Raw genomic sequence first — 26,358 nt, 5'->3', positions numbered from 1 at the left:
TAACGCTACACGATCTCATCTCATTCATGCCCATGAAGCACGTCAAGTGATGAAAATGAATGGAAATGAGTTAAAGTGAGAGACTAAGATAAATAGAAAGAAAGAGACACCAAAAATAACATGAGTTAAAGAAAGAAACACAATGTTTTGAAGGAGAAAGTGCCGGAGTCTGCCTTCTTCAACTCTAATGAGATAAAGGTTTGAGCTAGAACTGGGGAAAATGAAATGACGACATGCTAAGGGCGTTTACCTACTCCACACACCCACACACCCACACACCCACACACCCACACACACACTCCTGCCTCTGATTATGAGTTCAGGAAAAAGGCCAACATTCCCCATCCCTCAGGAGACTGAAAACAAACATTTTAAAGAAAAAGGCAGCACAGATGGTAGTCAGGGTTAAGAGTATAGTCTACAAAGTGTGAAGGAGGCATGGCCTGTCTTGTCTGTCAATCTCAATGAAGGAGGTGTGGCTTCTGTGTCAATTACACTAAAGGGGGTGTGGCGTTGCTGTTATTCAATTACAGTACTGAGGTGTGGCTTCAATGTTAGTCAATTGCACTAAGGGAGGACTGACTTCTTGGTCTGTCAGTCGCAATGAAGAAGGTGTAACTTCTGTGTGAGTTAATTCCATTAAAGGAGGCGTGGTTCCTGTGCCAGTCAGTTACAGTGAAGGAGGTGTGGCTTTTGAGATGATCGGACGTGGATGCAGTCTCAGTGGCAGTAGGCGTGGCCTCTGTGCTTAACGGTCACAGTGAAAGATGCTTGACCTTCCACTTACCAAAGCAAAAACATTGTTCTTCTACTTCAATGAAATTGTTTGTGCAACAGTCATGTACATGCGTGGGATAGGTTCTCTGATGGACACATACGTATGCAACGTTATTGTTTGTCCTCTGTTTGTCTGTACGCACATCTGTGCCTTATCCCGTGTTTGCTACTGTTAAACAGAACAGAGCATGAAGACCTTTTTCTCCTCGCTGACAACATGATGAAACTCATGGGAAAACACGCGCACACACACACACACACACACACACACACACACACACACACACACACACACACACACACACACACACACACACACACACACACAGACTGACAGCATTGGTCGTGTCTGTCAAGGCCAGGCCACATGTCACACTTCCCAAACAGTTGTCACAAACATGTTTACCCTGAAATGCATTCCTCAGTGTGTGTGTGTCTCTTACACAACCGACTGTCAATTACACACACTGCTTTTCACAGCCGTCAGAGGCCATGAATTAATATTACTGCATTGCTGACGCCACACTGTGCAGTCTGTCACCACGACGACTGCAGTGGAATCAGTTAGACAATCAGCAGAGACTACGGTCTGGAAATGGCGACTTTGCTGCGAAACCACCAGACGAGCATATGATTAGAAAGTCTCTCAGACGGCACAGTGTCATTCCTAAATAAGCCGCTGAGGAGAAAACCCAGGAAGGTCTGGATGCGTTCTCTGCCCTGATTGGCTGAAACTATCCTAAGGTGACGCTGGGGTTCTTGCCCCCGTGCAGTTGCTGGAAATGGCACCGTCATCCACCGAATTAGCCACACGGCGTGACACGCGCTGGTGTCGGAACTAATCACTTCGGCGTTAATGACAGCTGCTGGAGCAGGGGACAGACCGCTGTCAGAGATCCGGTACGGAGGGCAAGAGAATTGGTTACTTTTTCTTGCCTTATGCATACAGTTGGCAGTCTGCAATCAGCGGTGTTGTTCAGACAAAGTCAGAGACAAAATGCCTAGTAAATATACGTAAACCTGCATTTACAGTATATATTAGCAAAAAATAGGATGACTTATTATTAGTAAATATTTAAATGATTTTTTTGGGAAAGAGACAACTCGATAACTTTTGTCAATATTCAAATGCAGTGTTACGCCATTAGACGCAAATACTCAAGTATGTATGTGTGTGTGCGTGTGTGTGAGAGAGAGAGAGGGAGAGAGAGAGAGAGAGAGAGAGAGAGAGAGAGAGAGAGAGAGAGAGAAGGATTTGTAAATGTAGTGCCTACAGGGGTTGCTTATCTATAATCCTAGTGAATAAACTCTCAAAGGAAATTTAAACACACACGCGTGCACACACACACACACACAAATGATTCAGACTCAAGGGAGGTGACCATGTATGCTGAAGCAGGTGATTAATAATCCTCCACTCCCAATTGATATTGACTGTGCCTGAAACAACACACACACACACACACACACACACACACACACACACACACACACACACACACACACACACACACACTCGACAGGTCACGATTCTACAAATTCAGCATCTGCTGCACTGCAGGATGAGACGATGCTTAAAGCGCTAGAGGGGTGCGAGTGTGTTTCACTTTGCGCTCGTGCACAGAGGACGCTGCCTGGTGCTGCGAGAAGTTTTGTGTCCTCTGGCACAAACTCTCAGGCAAGGCGTGTGAGACGATACAGGTACGCAGCCATTTTTGGCACATCTGAGACTCGGGTAGCCTTACGCAACCCAAACAGAAGCGGGCTTAGCAGCGAGGATGGTAGGGGAGGTCTGATTCAGACGCTGATGAATCAGACGCTCCGGTGTAGCCGCTGAGTCCCGCCGTGCTGAAATAGATCATTAGACCTTGCAGATACGAACAGCCGGTCAGACGGTCGGCTGTGTGTCTGTGCTGTGTGTGTGTCTAAGGGTGGATCACACCAGGGGAGAACCTTACTGTAAATAATAGGCACTGTTTATGTATAAAAAATAAATTAAGGAAGTCTTCGTTGCGATGCAAAAGCAACACGGACGAGGGAACGCGAGACTCGAATCAGAGTATTTTTAACATCCGAATGAGTAATAAATAATACATATTTCTATGTTCTGGACATTTCCCCGGAGTGTGTTATTCGGTTTATACTGAAGTCAATGTTCAGTGGTTTATTAATGAACATCACATTGCACATTTTTGTCGGTTTATAGTTTTACTTGTGCTCTAGCAGCTGTTCTTTGCCACTGCTTCTTCTTCTTCTTCTTCTCTTTCACAAAGAAACCCGGAACTCCTCTTTACTGCGCGATCGTCACCTGATACGTTAAATAAAACAGCTCCTAACGAAATTCAACACTTCAACAATATGTCGATATCGATTTTTTTCTTCTTTCTGTAGACCACGTGCGAGTTCCCGCGTAAGAGCTGTTACTATAGAAACAATAACGCATCGATATTAGCTGGGCCGTGTGGTTACGGAAAAATCCTCTGACCAATCAGAATAAAGGATTCAGACACGCTATGGTATGATTTATATGGGATACACAGCACTTATAGTAAATATGAATGTTAGCTTTGTCCTCACTGTGCCTGCGTGTATTGTCCATAGCATGCCTGAGATCCCACAGTGCATTGCTGTTGTTGGTCAGTATCCAAGCAACGCGGTCGAGGAGAAGCACCTAGGATTCTTAAAAAAAAAATCAGAAACGGACAGTAGAAAGTTAGAGAGCGAGACAGACAGAGGGAGAAAAGGGAATTGTGAGCCACTTGTTGGTTACAGTGTGTGATTTATAATGAGTGCGTGGCAGACGGAAGGAAGCCGAAGTGTTAAGTGGAAAGACAGACTGCATGCTTCAATGCTGACAGGGGACGCGAGCTGACGAGTGCACACATTTCGCTCGAAAGCGGCCGGGTTCGGCTCGGATCCGGAGAACGCTCTCACACACTCACCTGTGATGATTTCTCGTACTTCTGCGTCCACAGTCTTCCTCAGCAGGCGGAGCAGAGCCGGCACGCCCCCGGCGTTTCTCACGCCGACCTTGTTGTCGTCGGTGGCTTTTCCGTACACCAGGTTCCTCAGCGCGCCGCACGCGTTCCGCTGCACCTCCACGACCTTGTGGTCCAGGAGATCCACCAGGTGCTTGATCCCACCAAGCCGACACACCTGACACAGAGTGACGTGTAAGATCAAATCACTACTAACGTTTTAATAGAACAAATGAGCAGGGATGAGTGGACTGGAGACATAATGAACACAGTCATGACTTCCTCATTTTATACAGTATGTTATTTATTTACATTTCTTTTTATAATATTTGCACATTCTATATACTGTTTTATATTAGTTTTTTATACATTATAGTTTATACTTTTATACTTTGCATTGTTTTTATATTCTATTTAAACTTACATGTACATTTATACGGCTAAATAATTTTTTTGTCACTCAATATATTTTAATTAATAATTGTAATGAACAAAAACATTTAGGCATCGAATATTGTGCACAACGTTTGAGTGTGAAAAGACCATCACCACTTTGACTTTGTGAGGTAACTTTTGTTAGTACAGATTTAGTAATAAATAAGTTCCTTTCTTTCAGAAATGTGGGCACCTTTTTAAACTTTGAAGCCTCGCTCATAGAGTCCAAGCCTTTTTCTTTTTTTTTTGATAATTGAACTGAACTTTACTCGTCAATATAGTGTATATTACATGCTGTACATATATTTGCATATTGATCTGCACTGGTCAATTTCCACTTCTGGTAGATGCTACAATGCATTTCATTGCCGTGTACTATGCAATGACAAAGTTTTATCTATCTGTCTGTCTGTCTGTTGCGAGGGTGTAAGAAGATATCATTCGTCACAGTTCATCTTCTTGCTTGTTGTTAACCAAAATCGAACTAAGAAGCGGCCCTGTTTTTTCCCGCTCTTTGTAGCTCTAATGGACACAATCCAGGGCTTCGGAAGAAAGTTGAATGCACAGAATGGTGCAATATAGATACATTTGTTAAACAGTTGGACTATTTAAGGCAGGTCGTGTACGAGTGCATGTCAACTCTCAGCTCTGTTCACATTCCCCTCACATGAGCTATCACCATTATAAGTGATAGAGCGTAATGAAAAGCAAGCACAACACAATACGTATTTTCTAGACAGTCTGCATGCTGAGGTAAGCAAATGTTGGCTTCGGTAACTGTGGCTGTAATCGAAATGGACCGCGTGCATAAAGCAGAATCCACCAAGCGGCGTGCCTGGGGAGTTACGCTCATTACAACCTCCATCTGAGAGGCCTATCGAGTTAATCAAGGTCAAGAGATTCGCAAAGGTCTTTAGGAATAACCGGGTGCCAGAGGATGTTTAATTTGGGTTTGGAGTGCGGCTCCCCGGGAGCGCCGTTAGAGATAAACGGCGTGAACACTTCACCCTGGAACACAATGGCGTGCAAAGATAATCGCTATCCAAACATCTGGCCTTTCTTTTGGAACACGCGGCGCTCTCGAGCAGAACGATCCGACCGAGTGAAGGCTAATGTTCGGGAAATTGTGTATTTATCTGTGTTATTTGGAATCGCGAGAACAAATACGGCATAGAAATCGGATCAGTCGAGTTGTGTGGAGGGAGAGAGAGTGTGTGATTTATTTACGCACACTGCTGCGCTGGTATCGCTGTGGTGATCGAGAGAAACGCAGCTCACGAAGAAAAGAAAAAGGGGGGGGGGGGGGGGTGTGTAAAAAAAAAAAAAAAAAAAAAGCAATATCCTAAAGTCTGGCCGAGCAAATCTCTAAAGCTCAGGGCGGAGTCAGAGTTTCACACGCTCGGAGCTCTAAGAATGGGGTGGGGATCAGATATCTACAAGCATGGAACTTGGAATTTTGCAGAACACACACATACATGATGATTGTATTTTCGCTGTGTGTGTGTATGGACTAACTGAAAAACGATGTGTGTTTTAAAACAGCCTTCATTTGTAATACTTCAGTGGTTCTCAGTATTCACTTGATATGTGTGTGTGTGTGTGTGTGTGTGTGTGTGTGTGTGTTACCTCTGCCTTAGTGCGGTTATCACCGAAACACAGGTGCTGAAGGTAAGCTGCAGCGTTGGCCTGCACAGAGGGAAACTGATGCTGCAGCATGTGAATCACCTCCGGTAATTCTGGGTCCCTCCATGCAAATTCTCTGAAAAACACACACACTTCCTTTAAATACAAATGAACAGGAAATGTTCCCCCCCCCCAAAAAAAAAAAAAAAAAACAACAAACAAGAAAATCTGAGCCTCTGGAGCATGAAATATATGAAGTAGGTATTTACCACTCTCGCCGTAGATAAATTATTATTATTAATAAACAAATCATAAATATAGAAGTATCCTTCTGAACAGACTGTCTAGAAAAATCATTCATTCCCATAGCACTTTGCACAAATTGATAATCCAGAATCACAAAGAACAAGTGTGAAAATAACAGGAAAAGAAACTGTTCACAACAGGGACCGGGGAGTGTCAGAGTGTGATGTAGTGTTTGCGTGTAGTGGACGCTCGGTCTACGACCAGCCCTGAAATGTAACTTTGACAAATGGTTACTCCAAACAGAAGGCCATTCTGTACCGGCTCAAAGGGAATAAAAATAGCTCTATCACAGGGGATCCTGCCTGATCTGGCAACTGAGCGGGTGAAGCTAGCCAAGCCTGAGTAAAAGGTGCAGTGTCATTTTTTTTTTTTTCATTGTAACTATAATATGTACATTTATTTGATCTTTTGGGTTAAAAATGTCAAGAGGTTTTGGTGTTTGATATCTAGATAATCTCAAGAAGTCATATTGCCAGAAATGTTTGGTTTGAGCTATGGTCTTTGTGTTCGATTTCCTACTTCCTAGAGCAACATCTGCAGGAGGTATGAGGAGTTGTGGAAGGTCCTCATCAGGGTTTTCATCATTAGGTTTCTTACACAAGCAGAAATAAGACATGCTAAACCTAATTAGGCTGTTTGAACACTAAACCCTCTTGAGGGTCATGAGCTGATTCAGTATGTGCGGGTCATTTTGATTTATCTGCACAACGGTCAATAGCAATCAAGCACAAGATTAGCTATAGTGCATGACCGTGAATACGAGTGAGGCAATCGATACGGTATGTGACGTTAAAACAATCGAGGACACACAGTACAGTACATCACACGCATATGGAAAATATCTCCACAAGTAAACTCCCAACATCTCGTGGAGCATCTTCCCAGAAGAGTGGACCAGTGAAAGGGGCCTAAATGTGGAATGCGAGGTTCAAAAAGCAAATCTTATGGTCAGGTGTCCGCATACATTCGGAATCCAAAAGCATGAGTACCATAGATGTAACCATGAGGTGAACTAGAATTATAGGTCGCACAATATTAAGAATTTTGAGGCCCCTACCCCCCCTAAATAAGAAAAATGTGCATATACATGAGTATGTCCTGTGAAGGTTTTGCATATTAACAAGTGAAAAAATCAAATAAAAACCACAGGCAGTTGCAGTGTGTCAATAAACAGGAGTCTGTTGGAACTATTTCACTTTAATTACACCCAGAATAAAGATTGACAAAGCTAAACTTAGACCCCTCTATTTGTCTATTTCGGCTATTTCGATTCATCTGAATTAAAATTACCTCTCTGTGTGCATGCTTCCATGAAAAACAACAACTCCTCCACTAATTCTGCTCGTGGCAGTAGCAGAGAAATTCAAGCAGTTGGTGGGAACTCAAAACTGTCTGTCAACTCAAATGCAATAAAAAACTATTTCCCCACCCGTAATCCTCTCCAAGAGCTGACATTTAACGGTGCCATCTCAGCAATACAATGGCCGGAGATATTATCAGCGAAAAGAAATTTGCTCAATATTACTGGCAAACTTGTTTTCCTTCTATAAATAGCCATAGCTGCTGAACCAATGAAGCTCTCTGCCGTTATATTACTGAATCTGTGAACTGGTTACCGGGTCTTCGTCCTCTACTAACTCAGCGACCCGCCACTAGTATATACTGTACTGTACATGATGTCTCATCAGCCACAAAACGTTAGATTACCATGCAGTGCACCAATTCACTTACTGTTTAACTCAAACCCCAAAACACCTAGTTTCTATATTTTGCTTCTTATTTGCATCTACTCTAATTTAAATCCTTACTGGGAAGGAAAGAGAAGGGAAGAGAAGAGAAGAGAAGAGAAGAGAAGAGACGAGACGAGACGAGACGAGACGGTGAGGAAATAGATGACATGAGAAGAGATGAAAAGAGAAGGTGAGGAAAGAAGAGAAGAGAAGGTGAGGAAAGGGATAAGAAGAGAAGAGAAGAGATGAGACGAGAAGAGAATAGAGGAGAAGAGAAGATCAGGGAAGAAAAGACAAGAGAAAAGAAAAGAAGATGAGGGAAGAGAAGACAGGAGAATAGAAGAATATCAACTTAAAAATTATGAGAGGAAAAAGGGAAGAGATGAAAGGAGAGCAGATGGGAAGAAAAGATGAAGAGAAGATGGAGAGAAGATAATGATGAAGAGATCCCGTAATAAGATTAAGACAAGAGGAAGATGAGAAATTATGGAGAGAAGAAATGATGGGGAGAAGATGAAGAGATGTAGAAAAAGAGAAGAGAAGAGAAGAAGAAGATGATGATGGATGACTCAGTCACTCAGTGTAAATTGTGTACAAATATCTACAGGAAGCACATGTTAGGGGAAAAAACAGGCTGACTTTACTAAGAAGGCACGTTCTGACCAAAATTACCCTGCTTTGGTTTACACACACACACACACACACACACACACACACACACACACACACACACACACACACACACACACACACACACACACACACACACACACGCTTCCCCAGGGAGCACTTAGTCTGACAATCTATAAATCTCTCCTCGACCATTGTACCCTCTCTCACTCTAGCTGTGTGTGTGTGTGTGTGTGTGTGTGTGTGTGTGTGTGTCCGTCCAAAAAACTGCATGTGTGTAGCTGCTGCCACCTGCCTCTGTCAACACACACAAGAGTGTGAACAGCACACCCGCTGTGCAAGGTCAGGGAAATTGAGGCGTGTGGGTCAAGAAAAGGGAGAAGAAAACACACACACAGACACACACACTTGTGGATGTCTTGCTTTGCTATACAGAGAAGAGACAGAGCGATGTGGAAGTCCACAGAAAGAAGCCAGGCATGAGGCTTAGTGTTTAAAAGTTTTGGCCCCCTGCCCAGCACACTCCGGAGTGAGTGGAGGAAATACGACGTGTTGAGTCAGCACCGGGCAAAAAACAGCCCTGTAAGCAACTGCAGCATCACTTATCCTCACGCATACACACATTTTACAACTGTTTGTGCAAACATAGTAGTGCGATACCATTACCAACCTGAAGCCTGGCCCAAAGTGTGGTATTCTCTCTTACAACCATTGCTACCAGAACCTCTTACTAAGAATGATAAACAGTCATCTGAACACCAATCTCTTGAGGTTTATAAACCAAAAAATGGAGCTCGTCCTTTTTGTCTTTTCGCTTTTAGATAAGCACACACCATCTCCTGCACTTTCTCAAAGAGACCAGAAGTCCTCCAGGATTGAACACTTTTTTTTTATATTGATTCATCAATATCTTGGAGTCTTTGAAAATAAATGTGGCAGTAAGATGCAGTGACCATCACTTGTAAATTTCCCTCAGCGATAAAAATTCACTACAGGACCACTGGCAGCAACAAATAATAAATAATGTTTTTTATTGCTGCATTGCATGCTGCCCTGCCCCTGTGCACAAAGCCAGCTCCATGATGATCTGTTTGACATGCTTTGATTGGTTTGCTATAGAGCTCTGATCTCCACCCCACTGAACACTCCTGGGATGAATGTGAACGCACCGCAGGCCTCCTCAACTACATCAGTACCTGCCTTTACTAACACCCTTGTTTCTGATGAACACAATTAAATAAAGACACAATTGGGACCAAATGTGGAATGCGATGTTTAAAAAGCACATACTATATTATTACTTTTTGACAATACAGTGCATCTCGTTTAAACAGCTGAGCAGGTGAGGGGTTAAGGGCCTTGCTCAAGTGTCCAGCAATGGCAGCTTGGTGGTGTTGGAATATGAACTCACAAACTTCTAATCGGAAGTCCGACACGTTTTACATACAACAAAAAAAAGAAAATTGTATATTGCAATGGGAAAAGCAAAGAGCAGAAACACGTGTTGCTACCTGGGGTCTTTCTGAATACTGTCAATGGACGGAGAGCGAACGGCTCCGTCGTCGATGCTGACGCCGTGCCGACTGAAGCCTCCCTCAGAGGATCGGTACGGGCCGGAACGGTACGGGTCCGAGTACGTCACCGCTGTGTAGTTGTTGCTTCTTTGGTACGTCATGTTGCTGCGCTGACTGGCGCTCCTCTGCAGGTTCCCTACGCCTTAGAGGAATACATGAAAATGTGAAAATGTGCATTTTGCTTTTTAGACAGAGAGACAGAGAGACAGAGAGAGAGAGCGAGAGAGAGAGTGAGTGAGTGAGTTAGTGAAAAAAATTAAATAAATAAAAAAAGAGAGATGTGTGAGAAAATGCCTGAAAAGCCCAGACGGTGAAAGAGCGTCTACACGAGTGGGAGTATGGATGTCTGGGATTTAACAGCCTTTTCAAGATATACACACACACACAGTTATACCGTCAATCTGGAAGCCATTAGTGCTGTTCAATCCCGTAGTAAACACGATGCACTTTTTGCCAGCGAGTTCACACTGTTTCCATGCAGAGGAAATGTACAGAGTAGCTGTGTAGCACTGGTAATTCTGCACACATGTATTAAAGGCTTCGCCGATCGACACTGACTTTCTTCACCTGTACACAGACAAACTGGGAATGGGCTCCATTTTGCCAAGTCTCGTTAAATATTTAGTTTGTGAGCAGCTCGGCTGAATCATCCGTCCTACATAATTACTTGTTTTTCCCTTTTCGGCTCAACTTCCGTCCAGCATTTTCATAACAACTTATCGTTATAATCCCTGGAAGGTTTATCAAAAAGTTTTGAGACTAGCTCTTTTTACGAGATTGTACTTTATCTGTGTTTCCGCACGATCGACTTTGAAATGGTCCCCTTGCGCAGCAATACGGCACTCCCGGCGTTCCTGCTACCTCTGGAATGTTTCCCAGAAGTCTGCTTTTTGAAGCGGATCAATCTTCTGGAAGAGGGAGAAGCCTGCTGGAGGCAAATCTGGCTCCATATGTACACAGGACCTTTGGCACACTGACTTATGAAGGTCGGTGCTGCCTGTGACTGTGTGCGCCACCTTGTGCTGCCATCTGTTGGCGTGTTACAAAACTAGCCTTAAAAATCTTTTTGATACCGGCGCACAGTAAACTGTGAGAGACATTGTTGGTGGCACTGTAAATAGTTCTGCTTGCACTATTATACACTGGTATTATTGAGTCCATTACTATGCTTAAAAAGGTAATTTAACAAGAGAAGTGGTACCACCAGAAAAAAAAACGTTCCCCCTAAACTGGAGACAAATGGCTGAAATAGCATGAAAGCATCACCCAGATGAACTAGCACATTTAATTCCATTAACTTGCCTCTGATTGGATCTTATTTCGAATTAAGCCTTAATTGCATAGTGCACTCAGGCTGAAAAATATTTTTTTTCTTCTTCTTCCCAGGGCAAAGATAGTAAGAGTTCAGTCGTGCACTAAAGAATGTGGGAAGAATTGTCCTGTCATGGCTCTCAAGGAAAGAACGTTCCACATTAGGCTTCCAAAAGTGATTATCTGGATAAAAGAAAAAGCGACGGGCGGAAGAACGATTTAGTCGCTCGTTCTGTCGACGTTTTCCTTCCCCGAATCATCCGTCTGCGTGCGGTGCCACCCATCATAAAGCTGAAGCCGGAGCTGATTCTTTTTTTCCCCCTCACACGCTGTTTTGACCGTTTCTTTTTTATTTTCAGCAAGTGACGCGACTGACGCTGTTAGGCAAACTGCATTTGATGGTGCTATGGGAGCTATAGGAGAACAAGCTCATCGCTAAGCTTCTGCATGCTTTATAGCTTCGAAGGAAAACGGTCTCTTCCTTCCTGGTTTAAACCGCAATTAGCCTTCGATGCGTCGGAGCGCAGTTTTTTTTCCCGACACAACGCGATTGGTAACATCGATGATTAAAGCTGCTGGAATGGACATCTGAGAAAGCAGAGCGCTATTAAGATTTCATTTAGAAGCGGCGCAAAAAAGAGCACTCGGGGATCTGAATGGATTATTTGCACTGAGGTGCTTCCTACTAAGAAGACCTGAATGACCTTTTATTTTCCTCTCTCTCTCTCTCTCTCTCTCTCTCTCTCTCTCTCTCTCTGTAGTGATGTAGCTGAGCACAAACATATTGCATGTATTTATGATAGAGCTGTCTCCAGACTTCCTATGAGCAAACCTACCAGGTATGACGGGGGAGGCTGGAGTGTACACTCCAGAGAGAGCAGGAGATAAAAAGCCAATTCGCAGATTTGCTTCTGTTTTGCACACGCTACACTCAAATGCTCAGACTCGCTGTTCGGCAAACCCATATCCAAATTCTAATCGACTACAGCATGTGTATCTGGTTTGTCTTCCCCACCATCCAAATGTCTTGGACAGTCCCCACCACTATGTTTCACTGACACCAGTGTATGCATGCATGGGTGTTGGTACTCAAGATAACCACAATGTGACGTGATAAATCTAGGAAGTGTGCCATTTTAAGCGCATAGTAAATGCACAGGAGCGCTTACTGCAGCCGAACATTTGGGGTGGTCATTTAAGTCATTTTTAATAGGATTAAGCACTTTTTTTTATTCTTCCCCTTTTCGTCTTCTAGCCTGAAAATGTCGTTCGTGGCTTGCCGGTTTGAAGGTAGAACAAAAACTCGCCGACTATTAACACTCTGACAGTGGACCTCCTGCACTTTTCCTTTATATTTTTATCCCTCGCTCTTGCTTCTGCATGCGAGATCTCCCTCGGTCTCTCCTGCTCTTTCTGAAGGCCAAGGAAATACATGCCTTTGAAGAACGCAGTGTTCTCAATGGGGAGATAAAGAAGTGATGGGACACCCGAGTCTTTGAGAACAATCTCTCTCGTTCTCTCACACACACATATAAGTGGCTTAAAAGCTTATGAATACCCACACATGAAGAATGACAGTAGAATATGCCCGGTTCTAAAAGCCACCCTTGAGATTAGAAGCAATCTTCTTAGCACACCTAAAGTCGGCATACCCCGGTTCAGGGCTGCATTCCTCACCTAAACAGAAATGACATGCTGATGACTCCCACCCTGCCGCCCACCCTACACACCGTCCACTAAACCACACACTTACAGTCTTTCACATTAAACCAAAGTCCTCAAATGCAGCTGATACAACTGGTTATTATTGCTATCTATAGTAATTACTCATTAGTAATGCTGACTGATAAACCGCTTGAATCCTAACAGGCCACAAAGAGCTTTTATACACATTCCCAATAAAAAAATCAGGATGTAAAAGGTCAGAAAGAGGTGGGCTGCTCTGTCAGAAAGGAAGGCGAGCGTGTTAAGATGAGTACCTGAAGGTGATCTGTAGAGTGGGGAGTGCGTAATGTGGCTCGGGCTGCGGTACAGAGGCCCGTGAAAGGCCCGGTCTTCGTAGATGGGTCCAATGTGGCGGTCTGGACTCACGGTCGAGCGCAGATCGGCTCCATGATGACTGTGCTGACTGGCGAAGGACGATCGCAGACCTGCCGAGGACAATCGGTTGGCACAGGATGAGAGAGGGCAGTTCCCTTTCACACACTGGATCCAGTTTTTTTTTTTTTTGGTTTCTGGTAGTGACTGGGAGTGTATGACTAAGAAGTAAATAGACGGTGAGAATAATATTGACTTTACAGATCCTGTCCTGCAGGCAGAGTCTAGAGAGGACGGTGTAGGAAATACACCTGGCATTTGCAATCAGAAGGTTTGGAGAGTGAAGGAAAAGAGCATTATTTTAAGTTGAAGCCTTAGCTGTGAAGAAGTTAGGAGGAATTGTAGCTAGACGGACTGCGTAAGTTGCAGCGATTCCCTCTCAGACAGAACGCAGCTTAAAAGCCTCTAATTCTCATTATACAGCAGGGCCAATAATAAGGCACGGAATACATATTTTGAGTTTGTCTAGACTTGGAATTGCTGATACGCTAATACCAGCACTCAGCACTCTGTAAACCTGGGAAGAAAAGTAAGTTAATTATACGTACCCTGATCATAAAGACACGTTTGCTCTGACTGCACACCAGCATTAATATACATTACCGTGTTAAAATTCGGAAGGTGGAGCTGCGAGGTTTTCCAAATCTCTATACGGAAAATCTGACGCAAAGGTTCCGAGTGCGTTTTTACTGAACGCTGTGCGCCGATATACTGGGACATACACTTTTAATGCATATAAAGTGACACAGTGAAAAACCGAAACACCACAATGTGGTTGTGTGTCTTTAGCTGAAGAGAAGAACAGTAACTGCTGGCACCCTACCATTCAACCCCGCTCTCATCTGCCAGGGAAAATCCGGATGAGGTAACGCGTATGCACTTTAAATCATAGCCTTGTGTGTTTTGTGCGTGCGTTTTGGGCTCCGAGCAAAGTGCTGGGTTTGCATTTTTGTTTGGGTGAAAGTGACGGAGAGAATCTGTGCATGAAGCAAATCAAACATGGGTTTTCGACTGTAAGTCGACGCAGCAGACTGCGGTGTGTGTGTTTTTTTTTTTTCGTTTTCCAGAGGGATACTGTGCATCGCTTCAGCTCTGAAATTATACTATTTTTCCATCCAGATGTGAGGCAGAGCTCAGAGGGACACAAGCAGAAGTACAGCGGGCGGTTTAGCGGCGCCTGCAAACACACACTCTTCAAACGGAACACGTTAAATTAACATGAAGGTTTACTGATCGTGGTCTTTAGTGTCACTCGGCAAGACTCAGAGAACAGTGCAGTCGAGGGCTGTGAGAAACAACGCTCACTCTTTTTATATACAGTCCCCTGTAAAAAAATAAAAATAAAAATAAAAAATAATAAAAAAAAAATTTCCAGCCATATGTGGTTCATCTCCAAACTGTTCTTACAAAGTTGAAGGATCATGTGCCATTCCCTTCACACTCCACACAACTAGGAGCCCCAGACTTGCTCCAGCATGACAATGCCATTGTGCACAAAGCCAGCTCCATGAATATGAATACGGTGTAGATGGCTTCAAGTGAAAGATCTTAAGTGGTCTGCTATAGAGCTCTGACCCCAACCCTACTGAACACCTTTGAGATGAATTGGAACACCTCCTCACACTTTATCTAACGCCCCTCGTGGCTGAATGATCACAAATCCCCACAAGCACACTCCGAAATCTGTCTAGAAGTGTGGAGGTAATTACAAAAAAACAAAAAAGAATCTTGTTCAGGTGCCACAAACACCAAGTCAAATTTAAGACTCTTAAAATTTATGACCTATATAACGACGTCAAAATCTCACGCACACATACATTGTTAGCGACTGGCCTGATCAAGCCCTAATTCATTCTTTTCCCCATAGCTAAAAAATAAAATCAGTTTTACGACCGTGGTACAATCCGAGAGAGATTCGCACTAATAACAGAAAACTGATTGGCTGCTGCATGTTGGTCTAATTTCTATTCGTAATACGGGGAATACTAGTGGAAAAAAAAAATACAACACCAAGGAAACAAAAAAAAAAAAAAATGCATGCGCATTGAAGTTTGCATGGACATCAGAAAATTGCATTATTTAAGACCTAATATAGGACTTTTTAAGGCCTAAAATATCTTATTTTTTTTTATATCTGTGACAAGGCAGCAATAAAACACGCTACAGTGTACAGGTTGATGAGGCAGGACTTCGTAAACTCGGTGTGGGTTTAATTTGGGCAAATAAAGAAATTATTGTTCTATTCTATGAATGTGTTTGTACACACATGGGCACAGGAATATTCGTTATTGCTATCGATAACTTGTTAAACAAACTGCCGAGGGTCAGAGAACACTGTATTAACTTGGAAAACGAAGGAATCGGGACGTCTCCCCGCTGTCACAGACATTTACACCACACGCTGCGTCCGCAAAGCCAACAGCATGGAGAAACGGCATCTCATTTCACTGTGTACTGCGTCAGCTACATATGGCTAAAATGACAATAAAAGCTTAACTCAAGAAACACCTCACAGACACAAGATAATAAAAAAAAAGACTATTAGGCGAAGTATGTTTTCATGGAAACCACGATGCGGTGGGAGACTCCCCTGACACATTATCTCAAAAAAAGAAAAAGAAAAGTTTGTTTGGTGTTGTTTCAAAGGCCGTGTGAACAGTTACTGCTAATATTCTGACTGTGGCTGTATGAAATTATAAGAGTCTTATATTGAATTGCATTGAAATACAAGGGAACACACACACACACACACACACACACACACACACACACACACACACACACACACACACACACAAGGTTCTCTAAAGATGTGATGAGTTTTTCCATGCAATCCTGCTGAAGCTTCAGTCTACAAGCACTGGAAAATTGGGAAAGTGCAGAGGAACAAACAGTTTCACGGATAATGAAGACAGGGTGAGCTAATGAGAAAAGAGGGATGAAGAAAGCAGGACAGAGATAGCGATAGAGCATGAAAAACACAAAGGGGATAAGAACGTGCAAGAGCAAGGCAGAGAGAGAGAGAGAGAGAGAGAGAGAGAGAGAGAGAGAGAGAGAGAGAGAGAGAGAGAGAGAGAGAGAGAGAGAGAGAGAGAGAGAGAGAGAAAGAAAGAAAGAAAGAAAGCATTGTTCAGGTGCACTTTCATGCTCTTGTGCCCACGCCACCTCAACCAAATCGAAGCAGGAATCATTACAGAATGCTCCAGAATCCGACAGCACGTTCTATGATATCAATCCTACACTATCTTAAAGAACGTAATTCTACATCATGTTCTAGAATATTAATCCTACATACTGTATATTATGTTCGGAAATGTTAACCCTACACCATGTTCTAGAATACTGATCCTACATGCATCGTGTTTCTAGAATGCTAATCCTACATATGTCAAGTTCTGGGAAATGAATCCTACACCATGGTCTAGAAAATCAAATCGTACATATATTACGTTCTAGCATATAAATTCCACAACATGTTCTAGAATATTAATCCTACATACTGTATATTATGTTCTGGAATGTTAATCCTACAATATGTTCAAGAATATTAATCCCCACACACATCACACTCTAGAATATACAGTTAGGAAAATAAGTATTTGAACACCCTGCTATTTTGCAAGTTCTCCCACTTAGAAATCATGGAGGGGTCTGAAATTGTCATCGTAGGTGCATGTCCACTGTGAGAGACATAATCTAAAAAAAAAATCCAGAAATCACAATGTATGATTTTTAAACTATTTATTTGTAGGATACAGCTGCAAATAAGTATTTGAACAGCTGAGAAAGTCAATGTTAATATTTGGTACAGTAGCCTTTGTTTGCAATTACAGAGGTCAAACGTTTCCTGTAGTTTTTCACCAGGTTTGCACACACTGCAGGAGGGATTTTGGCCCACTCCTCCACACAGATCTTCTCTAGATCAGTCAGGTTTCTGGCCTGTCGCTGAGAAACACGGAGTTTGAGCTCCCTCCAAAGATTCTCTATTGGGTTTAGGTCTGGAGACTGGCTAGGCCACGCCAGAACCTTGATATGCTTCTTACAGAGCCACTCCTTGGTTATCCTGGCTGTGTGCTTCGGGTCATTGTCATGTTGGAAGACCCAGCCTCGACCCATCTTCAATGCTCAGAGGGAAGGAGGTTGTTCCCCAAAATCTCGCAATACATGGCCCCTGTCATCCTCTCCTTAATACAGTGCAGTCGCCCTGTCCCACGTGCAGAAAAACACCCCCAAAGCATGATGCTACCACCCCAATGCTTCACAGAAGGGATGGTGTTCTTGGGATGTAGTCATCATTCTTCTTCCTCCAAACACGTTTAGTGGAATTATGACCCAAAAGTTCTATTTTGGTCTCATCTGACCACATGACTTTCTCCCATGACTCCTCTGGATCATCCAAATGGTCATTGGCAAACTTAAGACGTGCCTGGACATGTGCTGGTTTAAGCAGGGGAACCTTCCGTGCCATGCATGATTTCAAACCATAACGTCGTAGTGTAGCGGTGGTCCCAGCTCTTTTCAGGTCATTGACCAGCTCCTCCCGTGTAGTTCTGGGCTGATTTCTCACCTTTCTTAGGATCATTGAGACCCCACGAGGTGAGATCTTGCATAGAGCCCCAGTCCGAGGGAGATTGACAGTCATGTTTAGCTTCTTCCATTTTCTAATGATTGCTCCAACAGTGGACCTTTTTTCACCAAGCTGCTTGGCAATTTCCCCGTAGCCCTTTCCAGCCTTGTGGAGGTGTACAATTTTGTCTCTAGTGTCTTTGGACAGCTCTTTGGTCTTGGCCATGTTAGTAGTTGGATTCTTACTGATTGTATGGGGTGGACAGGTGTCTTTATGCAGCTAACAACCTCAAACAGGTGCATCTAATTTAGGATAATAAATGTAGTGGAGGGACATTTTAAAGGCAGACTAACAGGTCTTTGAGGGTCAGAATTCTAGCTGATAGACAGGTGTTCAAATACTTATTTGCAGCTGTATCATACAAATAAATATTTTGAAAATCATATATTGTGATTTCTGGATTTTTTTTTTAGATTATGTCTCTCACAGTGGACATGCACCTACGATGACAATTTCAGACCCCTCCATGATTTCTAAGTGGGAGAACTTGCAAAATAGCAGGGTGGTCAAATACTTATTTTCCTCACTGTATATTCTACACCATGTTCTAAAATACTGGTCCTACATACATCATGTTCTAGAACACGTGTCAAACTCAAGGCCCGACAATTATATCTGGCTCGCGAGATGATTTTATATAGATCTATTATTATTGTTATTAATGTCCCGGCGATATGAAGCACTGATAACACAAACTACAGATCCCATAATGCAGCGCTTCAGCTGCCTCACCAAACGCTAGGCTTTCTGGAAACATTCCAGCGTCAATAAAGTCGAGCTTCTGTTGATGTATTTAACCCTATTGTACAGTTATTGCGAAGCCCTTCAAAATGGCGAAGGGAAAAGTTGATTCTGAAAACAGAGCCTTTTAAAACCGATGGGATTCTGAGTAGATGTTTACTGACACTGCCGGTAAACACGTGTGTTTTATTAGTGGAGCAAATGTGGCTGTAATTGAGGAATTTAATCTAAGACGGAACTACGAGACAAAAGATAAGGAGAAGCTGAAAAACCTGAATGCAGAGCAGAAGATACAGAAAGTAGAAGAGTTAAAGAAGAATCTGACATTTCAGCAGACGTTTTTCACCAGAGCAAAATCACAAAATCAGAGTCACATCAGCCGGTTATTTACTGAGGGAGAGTTTCTAATGAGCTGCATGATGAAGGTGTGAGACGTCTGGTTTTTGACAGGAGATTTTTGTTATGGAGAGCAAAATATTTTAATTTATTTAAAGTTTAAGATTGTTTTTTATAAAATGGCATAAGAGCAAAGAAATCGGTTTGTTTTGATTTGTTGTTTTAACGTTTACTTAAAACACAATTTTTATTGATTTGTTCAAGGTTTTTTTGCAGCATGGTCATATTTCTAATTTGTATAATTTCGACAGGAGATATTTTTATGGAGAGCAAAATATTTTGAATTAAAGTTTAAGTGGATTTTTTCTGGAATAATATTCCTGTCTGGTTTCATTCATATTTATGTAAAAAAAAACAAAAAAAACATTTAGTTTTAGTGTGTTCAATAAATGTTTATCCTGTTCGGCCCGCGACCTAAAGAGTGCTTTGAGTTTTGGCCCCCTGTGCAATTGAGTTTAACAGCCCTGATCTAGAATGTTAATCCTACATATGTCAAGTTCTGGGAAATTATTCCTACACCATGTTTTAGATAATTAATCGTACATATATTATGTTCTAGCATATGAATACCACACCATGTTCTAGAATATTAATCATGCACATACTATGTTCCAGATTATTATGAGTCTGCTCGAGAATAAAACAGCATGATCTAGAAACCTATTCTACACAAGATTCTTGATTGCTCTGTAGCGTTCGTGACCGTTTCCACACAGCACTTTTGTGAGACCCTCTCTTTTCACCACCCTTTATTTTATTTCACACTGTAAGGCTGTCACACCATTTTGATCCTTCCCGCTTGAAGCGCTCTGTTTGAGAACATATCCTTAATAATCCTTCATCATGGTGACATTTTTCACATCACAAATATCTTCTACCATTTAAAGCTACATACATGTGAAGTATACGTACAAATGATAGACCCTTTGCAGATCACTCTAAAAGCTCCCTGATTATTGTTCGGGTCACGTGCATATGACTTGCATCATTTTCATCCTCATGAAACCATATAGTAAGCACAGGATGGGGCGGAGTTATCCTAGAAGAGGCCACACACATCAACAGTGATTAATTAGGAAAATTTATATGTTTTCTGGAATCCTAAAGACCTACCTAAAAAAGCACAGCAAAGCACTCTGGGCATTTTAGTGCCTGGGTAACAGTGTGCTCGGAGCATATGTAGGCATCTCCAAGCCAACTCAAAGCCACAACGACAGCAAACGGCAGGTAGCCATGGTGCAACGCTCCATCTCGTCGACAATGTTTCACGTGCAACACACACACACACACACACACACACACACACACACACACACACACACACAACTTGGCCATCGAGATCCGAGTGTAATGATCAGGCTCAGAGTAGAAAAGTTTAGTCAATGGCAGGGCAAAGCTCTGGTACTGTGCCTAATAAATCCTCATTTGGCCCAGCTTCATTAGTTATTACTGAAGGATCTGCTGATGGTTCTTGGCAGAGATCGCCTGGCACACAGACCCAGTAAACGAATGCACACACTCAACTAGACGCAGCTGACTGGAATTTGCTTAAAGACAGAAAGACCGTTTTTGGAAAGCTTATGGCGGCCTGCAGTTTGCAAAATATGCTTCAGAAATATAATATTAGAATAATATCACAGTCAGAGTTCTTTGTCTGTCCAGGTTCCAAGAAGCCAGAATGGAACATGACACGTGACAGGACATGTTTCATCCAGATCTGACATTTCTTAAGGGAAAATAGAAGTGGCACTCTACTGCCAATAACCCAATCAGCGATAATAACCCAGTATTAAGTGAGATGAATAAAAGGAGAAAGAGAGGTGAGAGAATGAAAAAGGCTTGTGAAAGTGAGTGGAACATAAATTGGGAAGACAGAAAGACAAAATAAAAGAAAGACAAAAAAAGAAAGAAAGTTTGTTGGGTTGCCATGCACAGGGTTTTCATGTGTGATTTGTCATGCACTTAATAAATCAGCACAATGTCAGCAACTCGTTGCCCGGCAAGAATCAGCTTTTTTGCTCTCTCTCTCTCTCTCTCTCTCTCTCTCTCTCTCTCTCTCTCTCTCTCTCTCTCTCTCTCTCTCTCTCTCTCTCACACACACACACACACACACACACACACACACACACACACATAAAGCCATCGTCAGTGAAGTAAAGCTACAGTAAAGCTGTAGCTAAATCAACAAGGTGACAGGAGACAATGCAGCTCGTGTGTAGAGCAAAATCTGTAACTGTCAAGAACACAATTACCACTGCCAGAGAAATCCGAAACGGATTCAATCCAGAGTGAGGAATGTATGAGTGAGTCCTATTTCCCTCACTGTGTTTCTATGTACAACATGACACTCGAGCTAAACAGTATAACAAATTAGTACAATAGACATGACTTATGTCACCTTCAGTTCCTGGTGAAACTCTAATAAAGTAGAATGACGGATTAAATCCTAAACCATGTTCCAGAATACTAGTCCTACATATGTCAAATTTTAGAAAATGTATTATATGTACATCATATTCTTCTAATTCTAATCCTACATACATGTTCTAGAAAACTAATCCTACATACAGGTTCTGGAATACTAATCCTACATATGTCAAGTTTTAGAAAAGGAATTATATGTACATCATATTCTTCTAATACCAATCCTACATACAAGTTCGGGAATACTATTCCCACATATATGTTCTAGAACACTAATCCGACATACAGGTTCTGGAATACTAATCCTACATAATGTTCTAGAATACAAATCTTACATACAGGTTCTGGAATACTAATACGTCTTAATGTTCTAGAATACAAATCCTACATACATCATGTTCTACAATATTAATCTGACATACTGTACATCATGTTCTGGAATGTAAACCCTGTACCATTAAAACTTATCATACGTACATCATATTCTTCTAATACTAATCCTACATACAGGTTCTGGAATACTAATCCTACATACATGTTCTAGAATACTAATCCTACACCATGTTCTAGAATACTAATCCTACACCATGTTCTAGAATAGTAATCCTACATACATTTTCTAGAATACTAATCCTACATACATGTTCTAGAATACTAATCCTACACCATGTTCTAGAATAGTAATCCTACATACCGCACATCATGCTCTGAAATGTAAACCCTACACCATGTTCAGGAATATGAATCCTACAAACATTAATTCTAGAATACGAATGCTACAACATGTTCTAGAATATTATTCCTACATACTGTAGATCATGTTCTGGAATGCAGTATGAAACTTGAGCTAAACAGAAAAAAAAAAGAATACAACAGACATGACTTATGTCACCTTTGGTTCCTAGTGAAACTCTAATAAAGTCGAATGACGGATAAAAAAAAAAAATAAAAAAAACATGTAGTGAGGAATAATGGAGGAACAAATGGAACGACTGCGCATGCATGAGTATACCGGAAAAACACACACATACAAAAACTGAATGAAACATCAAGAAGGTAAGACGTTTTCACCTGGAACATCATCGATCAAGGCGTCTGGAGAGATCCGAGTGCAGCAAAAGACACGCACACAGAACAGAAAAAAATAACAATTTCAGCCGTTATTCATCAATAAATGTCTCGGTGGCGGTACTTTAGGGTTTAAAACATGACTGTGCATATCATCAAGAAGTGTGAAATCATGCAGTCAGAGAAAAAACTATTCATCATTGCCTTTAAGAACAAAACAAATAAAAAAAGGTTTACATTCTGATGTGACACACATCCTTTCACCCACTCCTCCTTTAAAATGAGCTCCTGTTCAGAAAGACAGGGATTAATTGGCTGGAAGCGGCAAGTCCTCTCCTGTATGGTTTCACATTTCTAACTGGAGGTCAGGATGCAAGCAAGAGACCAGGAGAACATAGAAAGACAGGGTTACTTCTTCACCTTCAACAAGGTGGAAGGTGAGTCCATCTTTCACATCTTTTACACTGTATGAACAAAAGTATTGGGACACCTGACATTCCCAACCATATGTGCTCCTCCACCAAACTAAGTTGGCTTGGAGACGTAGATACCGTGTTTTCCCGAAAATAAGTCAGAGTCTTATATAAACTTGCTCAAAAAGTAGGGCTTATTTTCGGGGGATGAGGTATTTTCATGTACAACAATCTACAGGGACATTTATTTAGGTATGGTACAAAAATCTATATATTATCCACTTCATATTGCTCTCATTATCATCACCTTAGTCGTCAGCTAACAGGAAATGATGAGGTTATCATACTCTGCTCGCTATTTCCAGACCATCTGGACGGCCATCTTCTTCTCTTTATAGAAAGCGGTAAGATTTTTCTTTCTTATATTAATGGGAATATTTTCGAATTCAATACATAGACCTGTGGTACTGCTGTAAAAAAATAAATACAAATAATGCCAGTTTACGGCCTTAACTTATTTCCAGGGCAGGGCTTTTATTAGGAGCACCGTGAAAAATCACGCTGGGGTTTATTTTCGGAGAAACGCGTTATGGATTGTGAAGATATGCTCCAGTCATTCACTCAAACTCCATTTCTTAATATACTGTTATAGACAATAAAATAACCATCCCCAGGTTATCTATAGTGATTAAAGTTTAGACTGTTAAAACATTGCCATTTTAGCATCGTAGCGCTAAATACTAATCAGGATTCTGATACCCCCAATATCAGGGGCCTTTTCTAAAAATAGCCGTTTCCTACTTCGTTAAATCATTGTTGATAATTATTATGAGAAATCATTAACATGATCGGTGTATTCACATAGATGAATATCATTAATTATTAATAATAACATATAATAAAAGTTAAAGCAAATATGTTATTTCAGATCAAACTGAAAACTGTGTGTATCAAATTGGTAGCCCTTCACATTAATCGGTACCCAAGAAGCAGCTCTCAGTTTCAAAAATGTTGGTGACCCCTGCCCTATATTAATCATTGTTATGAATATAGGTTGTATTCATATAATAGTTGCATATTTCTGTGCAGAAGTAGAGCCTGCGACTACCGACAGGCGAGTTTAAATCAGTCGATACTATATTTGGCATGATGCATCACCTCATAGTGGCAAATCTGTATTTCCGAGCCACCCTTGCCTCCTGTCACTTACCTCACCATCCTGCTTGTCTGTGTGTTTTGTGTTTTTTCTAAAGCCCGAGCCTGCCACTAGCTGTCTAAAAAAAAAAATAATCCCTGACTGTGTGGGCCATCAGTGGATAAAACTTATCACAATGGCCAGCAATTTTCTGAGCGAGCAAAAATAATTTGGCACAAGGGAAAGCGAAACCACAGCAGAGATTCTTGACTCATAGGCTCTGGCACACAGCAGGTTTTAAATTAAACTCCTATTGGTGCGGAAGTTAAAAAAAAAAAAAAAAAAAAGAGAAAAGAAAAAAAAAGAAAAGAAAAAAAATAGGAGGAAGGCGAATAAGAACGGACAGGAGCGTTGCCATGTCACAGAAAATTCACTTCCGCGAAGCTTTCGAAATGTCAGCTCTAAAGCTCTAGGCAGACGCCCACGCCGAGAAACCACAACAGACCTATCCATCAGCGCTTATGGATAAATTGCCCATAAGAGCTGTCAGCCGCAGCAAAGCTTCTATCATCCTCGCGCTGCTCCTCTACTCTCCCCCGTGGCACATGCTTTTAACTCCCTATTCATTTAACTCCAACAATGACATATGGCTGCAAAGACAACGGGAAACTAAATCAGTTCTGAAGCTCGAACAATTGCCATCTATGTTTCTGACACACATTTACAGTATACGGATGTAGTTTATAAGCGAGCTTCGGAAAAACAGTCATCCACTGCGCTATTTTGTGCACAGATTTGGTTTTCTTATTTCTCCAAATTTTGGGCTCGGAATGGAAAGCCTGCAATTAGAGATACGCTGGGAAAAGAAGCGGAGCCGAGATGAAGATATGGGATGAAAACCCATCATATGGACAAAATGTATTGGGACACCTGACTTTTTGGTCTGTTAGACCGATCACATAACTAGAATCCATAGCAAGAGTCATACTCTCATAAAAGGGAACATGTTTAAAACAATACATACACACACACACCTGTCAGGCTGTCTGGGCGTGGCACCATCCTCTCATAGATCTCGTACGAGTGCGTGCTGTAGGGATCGGAGCCCTCGTGAAGCAGCGTCCTCGTCAATGTTGACCCGTAATGCTGCGGCACGGCCGTCATCCCCGTTCGCACCGGAGAAGAACCTGCTGCTGCTTGTGCTTCTTCTCCTGGCATGCTAAGCGGGGAACCCAGACGTGCCGAGTAGGGCGAATTGGTACGGCCGGCACTGGTGGCCGAGCCCATCCTGCGCAGGGTGGAAGGCGAGTTTCGCTGGGCTAAGAAGGGAGAGCTGGCCCGCTGGGAGTTAGGCAGGGTGCTGCTGGAGAAGATGCTGGGCAGCGGTTTGGGCTCGGTTACGACGGGCGAGCCGTAGGCACTGCCCGGCGATGCCCGCAAAGACCCACGCGAGGGAGAGATGCTAGTGCTGTAAGCGGGTGACTGCGTTCTAGATGGCACTGAGCTCACACGCCGCATGGCTCGTCCCGGGATCGCCCCGCTGACACCTCCCGACATCTGGGGGCACAAGCGAACAAAAGATGGCAAGTGTTAATGCAATTAAGTCACACTTAGGTTGTCCATGCTGTTTGCAGCAACTATCACACAAATTCTGAAAGAAGTTTGATTGAGCCAACTATAGGCCAACGTTCAATCTCCGTCCTGTGAACCAAAAATGTCCAAGCGCATGTCATAACTAAGAATTTGTAGGAACCTTTCCAATCTAGATTCCTAAAATTCCACAACCGTTCTTAGGAGTTTTCTTCTAATCTGCATAACCTTACTCTATGCTACACTGTTCATAATGTACTTTATGTATACTCTAATACTCGAGATCGCATTATTATAACCGCTGCACATACTGTATATAATAGCCTCCTTTTTTATACGCACTCTCCATATCATTTTGCACACATGTATATAACCCTTTTTACGTAAACACTGTATACCGTTGTTCTTCAACCGGAGGTCAGCACCGGTATTGCAATTAATGCTGAATCACAAATCATTTTTGTTTCGGGAAAAAAAAAAATATGGGTTAAAACATCAACGAT

General features: G+C 42.2%; 1 protein-coding gene across 1 annotated transcript in view; it reads right to left on the bottom strand.

Moving 5' to 3' along the window:
- The window catches only part of LOC310723995 (plakophilin-4-like), an 83,714-nt gene that overhangs the window by 10,008 nt on the left and 47,348 nt on the right, over nucleotides 1-26,358 (bottom strand). Inside the window, 6 exon segments of the mRNA XM_083537657.1 lie at nucleotides 3,720-3,933; nucleotides 5,817-5,949; nucleotides 9,991-10,195; nucleotides 13,344-13,514; nucleotides 22,721-22,744; nucleotides 25,300-25,822. Of these exon segments, the coding sequence (XP_083393783.1) occupies nucleotides 3,720-3,933; nucleotides 5,817-5,949; nucleotides 9,991-10,195; nucleotides 13,344-13,514; nucleotides 22,721-22,744; nucleotides 25,300-25,822 (1,270 nt within the window).

Source organism: Silurus aristotelis (assembly GCF_946808225.1).
Source record: "Silurus aristotelis genome assembly, chromosome: 3".
Taxonomy (NCBI): domain Eukaryota; kingdom Metazoa; phylum Chordata; class Actinopteri; order Siluriformes; family Siluridae; genus Silurus; species Silurus aristotelis.
Note: the sequence above shows the minus strand (reverse complement) of the source record. Positions and strands in the feature narration are given on the sequence as shown.